The sequence below is a fragment of the Mastomys coucha genome, unplaced genomic scaffold (genome assembly GCF_008632895.1).
Source record: "Mastomys coucha isolate ucsf_1 unplaced genomic scaffold, UCSF_Mcou_1 pScaffold5, whole genome shotgun sequence".
NCBI lineage: Eukaryota > Metazoa > Chordata > Mammalia > Rodentia > Muridae > Mastomys > Mastomys coucha.
The window spans coordinates 73,648,051-73,658,323 of record NW_022196911.1 but is presented as its reverse complement, the minus strand read 5'-3'; the positions used below and the strand labels follow the sequence as shown (position 1 = coordinate 73,658,323).

Below are 10,273 nucleotides of genomic sequence, written 5' to 3'. Positions count from 1 at the left end.
CGGGGGGAGACATGTTTAAGGAAGTGGTAGGTAGCACTTACCAGCCCTACAGATGGGTGGGGGGTCACTCCAATGTGAGGGGTGTCCAGGCACGCATTTGATGCTGGCCTGGCCCTTCAGCACATAACCAGGGGCACAGGAGAAGTGGATGGTAGCCCCTGCTGGGTGGAGCCGCTTCTCGGGGCTGCGGGCACCATTCTCAGGGGCGCTGAGGCCATGGCACGGCTTGAACTGTTCCGCTGCAAGGCAGGTAGAGGCAGTGAAGGGGTCAGGTTTTTCTCCTACAAGAGGCTCCCCTTCTACCCACCGTACACTCACAGAGACATTTGGGGGCCCTGTCACTCCACTTGGGACTGCCCGCTTGCCGATCATGGCAGGTGAGAATGGCACTCCCCGTCAGCACAAAACCCTGGTCACAGACATACTGCACAGTCGCTCCCACGGGAAACTTGGGGCTGGATATGAGGCGTCGGCTGTGCTCCACATCCCCTGGGTCATGGCAGGACGTCACTACGGATAGAGAGGGAAAGGCAGGGTAGGCTCTGTGTCTGGGGCTACAGCTCAGTTAGTAGGCGAGCTTCCGAAGAATGCACGAAAACCCTGGATGTAATGGCCAGCCCTGCAGAAAACCAGCCTGGCGGTGCTTGATGATATCCCAGCACTCCAGAAGGTGGGTGTAATCCCACCAAGAAAGTGGAGGCAGGAGGATCAGAAATTCAAGGTAACCCTCATCTTCATAGGAGCTTCAAGGCTAGAAACACTATCAGAGATGGAGTGAGAGGAAGGGGCCCGGTGGGGGAGGGGAAGAGGTGGAGGGAGGGGAGAAAGGTCTGCTCACCCTGGCTTTATGAGTGCTACAGGCTAGCTGATACCAGACTGTAGGGCTCTACTCTAATTTCTTTCTTTCTTTCTTTCTTTCTTTCCTTTCTTTCTTTCTTTTTCTTCCAGTACTGGGACTCAGGATGTCGTGCATGCCAGGTGGTGCTCTACCACGGAGCTACACCCTCAGGCTTTTAGCTTTCCTTTAAAAAAAAAATTTGGCTGGGCAATGATGGCGCACGCCTTTAATCCCAGCACTTGGGAGGCAGAGACAGGTGGATTTCTGAGTTCGTTCGAGGCCAGCCTGGTCTACAGAGTGAGTTCCATGTCAGCCAGGGCTACACAGAGAAACCCTGTCTCGAAAAACCAAAAAAAAAAAAAAGTGTGCGTGCATGTGTGTGTGTGTGTGTGTGTGTGTAGTTTATATGCACTGTATACATTTAGATCCTTGTTAAGGCTAGAAGAGGGTGTTGGAATTGGCTACAGGAGGCTATGAGCTGCCTGATGTGGATACTGGAAACCAAACCTAGGTCTTCTGAAAGAGCAGTAAGTACCTCTTAGCCATTCAGTCATCTCTACTCCGCCCCCTTTTTTGGAGCTAAATGCCTCACAGTATACCTCAGGCAATCTTCAACCTCCCAATCTTCTTGCCTCAGCTCCTGAATGCTGAGGTGACAGGCGTGTGACACACCATGCCTGACTGTGTTTGCCCTCTGGCTGATGTATTTCCCACTCATTAAGGTCAACAAAGCCATTATTTCCTGGTCCCCAGCCAGCCAGATGCTAATAGTACTTATCTGGAAGTCTTATGACAATGGATCATCCCATTTCACAGATAAGGAAACTGAGGGACAAGTTAGAAGATCAAGAATGCTAGCAGAAACAGGACCAGCGCTAGATTTTTCTCTCAGGACCCAGGAGACGGGCTGGGAGGGGCCACGGGGACAGGCACACTCACCTCTCTGGCACGAAGGTAGGTCCTCACTCCAGCTTAGGTCCCACTGGCACATGAGAATACTGGATCCTACCACCTGGTAACCAGGGTAGCACTGATAGGTGACCACCGTGCCATGCACCAGCTCAGGCTGTGATGGGTTCTTCCAGCCGTTGGGGATCTCAGGCAGCTCTGGACATGTGTCATTGCGGGGCACCTCTGTAGACACAGAAACAGGGAGCTGCAGCCCCTCAGCCAGCCCCAGAGTGACTGCTAGTGCCAACCCTGAGGTTCCTTTGGTAGAGTATCTTGGACCTAGACTGGCCTAGAGAGGCTTAGTGACTGACTCATCCTCTTTTCAAGCCCCACCCCCTTGCTCTTGCCCCGAGTCTCAACCCCCCAACCCCCACTCCCACCCATCTCCAAGGTTCCAGGATTGTCTTGGCTTTGGCTCTACTCTCAGAAGCACTTGGCCAGTTCCTCATGCCTGAGGATGACAGAAATCATTTCTGTTCAAGACCGGCAGAAAGGAAGGCACCGACACTTTTCTGTAGGTCCCTGTTTTTGTTTTTGTTTTCTTTTTTAAGGAAGTTCTTCTCGCTGCCTCCCTAGAGCTTTCTTGCTCTAACCAAAGGCTTCTGGTGATACATGTCATCTTCCCAGGTTCCCCGTGTCTGACAGCATCCAGACTCCCTGTTGCCCTGCACCGTTTGACTAGTCATAGATCTATCGGTCTATAATCCGAGTCAGAAAGCACAAGCTCACCAAAGAAGTGGATGACAAATCCTTGCTGGTAGCCTAACGCTGAGGTCCCAGGGTCTGACTGGAACTGGATGGTGACATCAGCCATGGAGGTAAAGAGCTTGAAGTGGCCACGGGGCCCTGAGTATTGGCCCAGGACCCGGGCTGTCAGGTCATCCCCATCGTAGAAGGTCAGTACATCCCCAGAGCCTATGCGCAGCCTGTAGAGGAGGAGGATGAGAGCGGGAGGGGCTGGGGGAGGGGCCGAGATGGGCGGGACTAGAGGTGTCCCCAGCCTCCGGAGCCGGCTTGCCTGACCCGAGGCACTCACACTCGGATGTCCAGCATGATGCGCTTGTCTTCCTCCACATGCACACCCCAGATGCAGTCCTGCCCTCGGCCGTAAGGCTCCGGCCAGTTTGGAGAGAGCACCACGCCTGCAGAGTCTGTGATCTCCCCGCTGCACACGGCTGCAAGGAAGGGGAGCCCGGGAAGGCACATCCTCTCCAATACGGTATCCTAGGGCTTTCAACCTGCCCACAGGAATACCCACCCATTGCTGGGGACCCCCACCTCCTCCCTCTAGGAGAAATATCGATCACACTCAGTTGTGGCCCTGGTTCTGTAGCTGGCCACTAGGGACCTACCCTGCTTGTTGCCCTAGCAGACCCACCCACTGGTGCCTGCTGACCTCGGCAGGCTGGTTCTGTCTCATTCCACTGGGGGTCGTGGAGGTCGACACATTCGATGATGACTGAGCCCTGCTCCAGGGTGTAGCCAGGGTCACAGCTGAACTCCACAGTCGTACCCACAGGGTAGGATGGCGCACTGCTGCTGAAGTTGCCATATTTGACAAAGGGCTCGTAGCAATGTCCTTGCTGGAAGGCTGTGAACCACAGGGCCCAGCCCAGCTCAGCCTCTCCGGAATAGGCCAGAGGACAGGCATTCTACTTCTCTCCTCAGGGAGAAATTCCTTCTTTCTCAGGGCAAAATGAGTATCTTGGGCTTGGAACAGGACGCAGGGGAACCGGGCATCCGATCTATTTTGGTCAGGAAGCCGTGTTGAATCACTTATTGTACTCTCATTGGCTAGTTTGGTGCTTAATATACAGAAGGTGTTCAATAATTTTTTGATGAGTTAACGAACCACGCATATATGTGTGGGTCTAGAGTACCTCTTACATCAGTTCTCCCTGCAAGTGTTGAGGCTTATGTAAATTTCTTAAAACCTGGAAAATTCATTCTCTTGGACCAGAAATCTGTGGTCCAGAGCAAAGGCCTCCCCAAAGGATGGGATGGGGATCCCGGACGGGGAGCAGGGCAGTGAAGGAGCAACAGAATGCAGTCAGAAAGTGGAAGGGCATGGAATAAAGAGCCTAGCACCCTGGTTAGGTTCCAGCAGGCTCACCCTCATAGCGTAGAGCCATGCCTGCAGCTGCCCCGCTGCTATCAGTACTGAACTCCACGAAGAAGTGTCTGCCGGAGCTGAGCAGGCCCTCAATGGGCAGGTATTCCACCTCATAGGAATCGTACACTGGCGGGGCCTCCACGTTATTTCCATTGCGGATGATGAGCCTGGGCCAGAAGAGAGGCAGCTATGTGGTTGATATCCTCCCACCAGGATCTCCCATCCAGGCAGGAGAGCCCCTCACCTGTCATCGTCTTCAGCCAGGGAGACCTTTTCAAAGTGCAGGTGCAGCCGCTGGCTCTCAGGAGCCTCTAGCAACCAGTGGCAGGTGAGGTTGTTGCTGTAGTTCCCCGGGAAGCCAGGAGAGACAATGCGGCCAGTGGTGGCATTCCGAATCACTCCGCCACAAGCAGCTGTGAGTAGCAGTAAACTTACGCTTGGTCTCTGCCCTTGTTCTAAGCAGCCTCCAAAAACGTCTTCCCCATCCAGTCCCCCGTCCCTATGTCCTACTTGGACATAGGGAGTTTGCCTGGACACCATCTTTGCTGTGGTTGCTCTGAACGCTAAGCTTGCAGTCTTGACTCAGCAGCAGTAAGACTTCAGAATCCCACCCTTGGACCACACATGGCTCACTTCATGTGCTGCTTTCTTGACTGAAGGCAGTTCTGTTACTGCCTGGCTGTGTGGGCTGACGGCAAGACGACAAGCCTCTCTCCCCTCTACTGAAGATAGGCTCTAATTTCACCAAGCTGACTTTGTGATGGTAATGCTTGTATCTAGACTCTGACTTTCCTGGACATTGTTGATACTTTTATGTCATTCCATCCTCTCTCTCTCCTTCCTTGTCTCTTTCTTTTCCTCCCTTACTTTTTCCCCCCTTTCCTTCCCCCCTTTTTTTTTTTTTTTTTAAACCCCAGGAAGCCCAGGCTGCCCTTGAACTCAGTGGATGATGTCCTGAACTCCTGATCCTCCTGTCTCTGTCTCTCCAGTACTAAGATTATAGGCATGTGCTGTTATACATGGCTTCTTGATCTTTTTTCTTTTCTTTTTCCTTCCTTCCTTCCTTTTCTTTTTTGTTTTATTTTGTTTCTTGCTTATGAGACAGGCCCTTACTATGTAGTTCTGACCTGGAACTTGCTGTATAGACCAGGCTAGCCTCAAAGACAAAGATCCACCTGCTTCAGCCACCTGAGTGCTGGATTTAAATGTATGTGCCACCGCACCTGGCCTTTCGTTTCTGAAACGGTCTTCCTGGGTAGCCCAGGCTAGCTTGGAACTGGCGGTGCTCTTGCTAGCTCCTGGAGTGCTGAGATGGCAAATATGTCACCATGCCTTGCTACTGCTGTAAAACTAACTTTCTGGTTTGCCTAGCATGATAACAGACCTCGGATTTGAACCCCTAGGACACAACACAAAAAGTCAGTTATCTGTCTGAATCTGTCCCGTAACTAGGATCTCCTTGGGACAGAGGCTGTGTCTTTCAGGGCAGACACAGAGTTGGTTCTCATTGTTTGATAACCAAAAGGAATGCATGAATGTGGAGAGAAAGCAGGACCAATCAGGGATGATTCATGCCTTGGCAGACCGCTGGTCACAGGTCCCTTCGACACCTTCTGCAGTAGCTCTCCATGCATTACTACGCCACCATTCCTTGATTGGCTGCTAAGGAACGCTCAACACTGACCCCTCTGGCCTGGTTCTGCCTTTTCTTCCCCAAGAAAGGCTGAGCTGCTTGTCTGGGCCCAGCAGTGAGGGTTTCTGGAATTGGTAGAAGGTGAATGGGACCAGGAAGGGACCTGAAGCAGGAAACTGAGTTCCAGGACGTTCTTGTTATTTTCAGACGCACACAATTCTGCTTTCGGAGGCCAGACTACCATTGCTCACACAGAACACCCTTGCTCCAAAAGGCTCCATATGACAAAAGAGTAGAATCTAGATCTTGGGGTCCAAGATGAGTCTTGTCTCTCATTCTCTATGGTGGAACAATATGACTTTCTACTTGGTCTCAGCATGGAGCTGGCCTTCAAATAGAACCCCATGCTGTCTTCGACTTGGAATCACCCAGTGGTTCTCTATTACCCTTGAGATGGAGTTCAAGCCCATTATGACCTGGATGTTCTCTATCGATTTTTAGTCTTCCTTCCTAAAACCTTCAGGCATACTTACTGGATCAAGCTGTTTCTGCATGCCCCTACACAGAATCCACCAAACTGTCCTGAGCTAACGTTTCTGGAAGCGCTCCTGGCCATGTCTGTGGGACGCCACCCAGGTCTCCTCCGTGTGGAACTGACCTCCCTGGCCCCTATGCCTGCCACACTGAGGCTACCCCACACCTGTGCTGGCTACACTAAACCACTTTCCAGCCTCCCCACTAGATGGCGCTTCTTGGAGGCAAGAGAGCATGCCTATCTAAGCTCAGTGACCAACACCAGGAAAAATATAAAAGGAAATAAGGCTCAAAAGCCAAAGTCACTTCTTCCCCAAAAGGAAAAGAAGCACAAGTTGTCTGTCATGCGGCTAACCTGACACTTCCTCCACAAGCCTTCTGGACTTGTAGCCATATCGGATCTTTTAATCTCCAGGAACCAGAACTCAGGTCCCCGTTCACTCAGCCTACCTCTCTCATCGGTGTCTCTGAACTTCCTACATCTCCATTCCCAAAGTCACTGCCCCAGATCAAATCCTCCTTCCAGGATGGCCTCCCAGCCTTCAGACAGCCACTGCTGGCTCCCCTGAAGACTGAATTCCTCCCCTCGCTCCTCTAAAACCTCAACATCTGTGCACCTTGTGTCTTGGCCTGACATTGTGGGTCCTTCCCACTGTCTACTCCACCTGGCTGTCCCCGATGCCTTAAACACCCTCTCCTTCCTGTCCCTCTACCATTGCTTAGCTTGTTCCCTGCACAGGAAGATCAAACCTTCAGTGCTTCCTCTCAAAGGAGCTGTCTCATTCATACCAGCTGGGAATGAATGCATGCTTTTTCCCCAGGTCACTTCAACCTCCACCCTTTGGCGAGGTCCGGCTATGGAGCTCAGGCTGGCCTAGAACTCAGACCTTCGTGCCTCAGCCTCTCAGGTGCTGGGATTGTGCTGTGACTGCCATGCCAGCCACTTTATGATTCTTCCTGGGTACCTTTTACTCCCTGTTTTAGAATTAGTGACCTATGCTCTAGTTTATTTTTTTTTTTTAAGTTACATATAGGGCTGGAAGTGGGCAGTGGTGGTGCACGCCTTTAATCCCAGCACTTGGGAAGCAGAGGCAGGTGGCTTTTTGAGTTCAAGACCACCCTGGTCTACAGAGTGAGTTCCAGGACAACCAGGGATACACACAGAAACTCTGTCTGGAAACACCAAAAACAAAAACAAAAACAAAACAAAAAACAAACATGTAGGGCTGGGGAGATGGTTCAGTGGTTAAGAGCACTGACTGCTCTTGCAGAGGTCCTGAGTTCAAATCCCAGCAACCACATGGTGGCTCACAACCATCTGTGATGGGATCTGATGCCCTCTTCTGGGGTGTCTGAAGACAGCAACAGTGTACTCATAATAAAAACTCTTTTCTAAGTTACATGTATATGAGTGTGTGCTTGTATATGTAAGTGCAATGCTTGTGGAGGCCAGAAGGGGGCGTTGGATCCCAGAACTGGAGTTCAGCAATTGAACGCGGCTTGAGTGTGTGTTAGGAATAGATTTCAGGTCCTCTTTAAGAGCAGCATATACTCTTAGCTACAGAACCATCTCTCCAGTATTTCTGTGCTCCTTCTTTCCCCCTTCCCTGAAACTGTGGGGCTCTCAGGGCATAAGCCAGGTTTGACTCATGCCTCTTCTTACCTTGTAGGAACTCTGGTCAAGTGGCCCAGAGACACGCCTTTAATCCCAGCACTTGGGAGGCAGAGGCAGGTGGATTTCTGAGTTCGAGGCCAGCAGCCTGGTCTACAGAGTGAGTTCCAGGAATGCCAGGGCTACACACAGAAACCATGCTTTGAAAAACAAAACAAAAAAAAAAGGGGGGGACCCAGAGACCCTCACTGCTGGGCCCAGACAAGCAGCTCAGCCTTTCTTGGGGAAGAAAAGGCAGAACCAGGCCAGAGGGGTCAGTGTTGAGCGTTCCTTAGCAGACAATCAAGGAATGGTGGCTTACTACTGCATGGAGAGCTACTGCAGAAGATGATCTGAGGGACCTGTGGCCAGCGGTCTGCCAAGGCATGAATCATCCCTGATTGGTCCTGCTTTCTCTCCTCATTCATGCATTCATGTTGCCCGTGCAACGTTGAAAACCAACTCTGAACTCGACCTGTGATGCTGACATATAATGGTCAGGTAATAAATGTAGGTTGGCTCAGTGCCACTGAGATGCACGACCATCTTCTGGCTTCCTTACAGAAAATAATGGAAAGTTCCAGACAGCAATGGGGATCAGGGAATGACTCCCCCCCCCACACACACACACTTTGCTCCTCTGTTTGGCATTGAGCTTTTCTTGTGGGGTGGACCCACTCACCAATGCAGACAGGCTCTTGGGAATTCCAAAAGGGCTGGGTGGCATTGAGACAGGTGAGGAACCTGGCACCCTTTAGCTGGTAGCCAGTGGCACAGTGGAAGCGGGCGCTGCCTCCTGGGTGGAGGCTGGTGACAGTCACATCTCCATAAGCTGGACGTCGAGGAAAGTGGCAGCTCAGGAGATAGGCTGTGAAGAAGGAATGGGTAACAGTGAGGAGGAGAGGGGGTAGGAAGGAGGGGTGTGGGGGAAGGGCTTAAGGGGGAGGCAGAGAGGAGGGGCGTGCTGCACAGCCTGCTCCAGGTGTCTTTGGGCTCAGAGGAAGCACTGGAAGTCCCACAGAAGCATCCCATTTGTTCCCTTGTAGAAGTCAGTGGGGGTGGTTATTGGAACTGTACGCTTGGAGACTGAGGTTCTTACCCAAGCCCAATAACACTTAAGCTTTCTCTGTGTGTTTTCTTACCTCCTCCCCTGCCCAACCCCTGAGTGCTGCCATTTACTCTGTAGCTCTGGCTGTCTTGGTTTTTTTTTGGGGGGGGGTTGTTTTGTTTTGTTTTGTTTTGTTGGTTTTTCGAGACAAGGTTTCTCTGTGTAGCCCTGGCTGTCCTGGAACTCACTCTGTAGACCAGGCTGGCCTCGAACTCAGAAATCCACCTGCCTCTGCCTCCCAAGTGCTGGGATTAAAGGCGTGCACCACTACCGCCCGGCTCTGGCTGTCTTGGAACTCAGATCTGCAGTTCAGGCTCCTCAGAACTCAGAGATTCACTGCCTTTCCCTCCCATGGGCTGGAATTAAGAGCACACTACACAAACTGTTTCCTTACTTCTTAAGCGAGGCTGGAAATGCTTGTCAGGTATGGTTGGGGCACCTGCAATCTCTGGGGTCTCAACCCCAGAGAGTCCTGAGTTCAAGGTCAGCATGGGCTACGTAGTTTGACCATGTCTGGAAAACAACCAAACAGCTAAACTAAAACCACACAGAAGCTTCCAGACCTCTGGCATCCAGATGATAGCAAATCTTCTAGAAGTCTGGGTGTATACAGAACAGCTCAGTGGTAGAGTGTTCCCCTATGTGTGAGCCTCGGCGCTAAAAGAAAAATATGGATGACTTGTAGGCATTATTTTTCCTGTAGGAAGCAGACATGAATTTCAGAAGGAGAGACTGAAACCAGACAGCAAGGGTGTCCTCAGTATTCCCCCAAGAAATCCTACAAAGCTTGATGGCAGCAGTAAAACGCCTTGTCCTTTGCTTTTATGTTTTTCTGTGTTTGAAATGATAACATCATGATATTTTCTCTCTTTCTTTTCCTCCATCCAAGCCTCCCACATACCCCCTCCTTACTCACCTTCAAATGTATGGCCTCTTTTTTCATTAATTTTTACATGCATCTATGTATAGGTATATACACATATATTCTTAAGCGTGACCTGCTCAGTCTGTATAATGTTACGTATATGTATGTGTGTTTTCAGGGCTGACCATTTGCTATTGGATAACCGATTGCTGTGCTGTTCCCTGGGGAAGACTACCTCTCCTGATCTCAGCACCCCTTAGTAGGTCTCTCTTAGTGGTCTTTGCCTATCTACTTTGGTGTGTCTGTCGTGGTCCTGGTTCAATTCCTGTTTAGGCAGTCACATTGGTGAGACGTTATTAGGGTAGCTTCCGACTTTGCTAAGAAACATGGTCAGTAGGTCAGCAAATGACTTTTTTAAAAAAAATTATTTTAATTTTTTTATGAGTAGTACACTGTCTCTGTCTTCAGACACACAAGAAGAGGGCATTGGATCCCATTACAGATGGTTGTGGGCCACCATGTGGTTGCTGAGAATTGAACTCAGGACCTCTGGAAGAGCAGTCAATGCTCTTAACCACTG

The 10,273-nt window shown here is 50.9% G+C and overlaps 1 protein-coding gene across 8 annotated transcripts in view; it reads right to left on the bottom strand.

The window, feature by feature from the left end:
- Nucleotides 1-10,273, bottom strand: part of Sez6 (seizure related 6 homolog) — a 49,671-nt gene that overhangs the window by 2,132 nt on the left and 37,266 nt on the right. For all 8 annotated transcript variants that reach the window (XM_031352186.1, XM_031352184.1, XM_031352185.1 and 5 more), the window contains 9 exons: nucleotides 8,403-8,588; nucleotides 4,147-4,315; nucleotides 3,903-4,069; nucleotides 3,186-3,380; nucleotides 2,826-2,964; nucleotides 2,519-2,715; nucleotides 1,778-1,972; nucleotides 319-510; nucleotides 42-239 (listed from right to left, as the gene is read on the bottom strand). In XM_031352186.1, coding sequence (XP_031208046.1) covers nucleotides 42-239; nucleotides 319-510; nucleotides 1,778-1,972; nucleotides 2,519-2,715; nucleotides 2,826-2,964; nucleotides 3,186-3,380; nucleotides 3,903-4,069; nucleotides 4,147-4,315; nucleotides 8,403-8,588 — 1,638 coding nt within the window. The remainder of the gene's footprint in view (nucleotides 1-41; nucleotides 240-318; nucleotides 511-1,777; nucleotides 1,973-2,518; nucleotides 2,716-2,825; nucleotides 2,965-3,185; nucleotides 3,381-3,902; nucleotides 4,070-4,146; nucleotides 4,316-8,402; nucleotides 8,589-10,273) is intronic.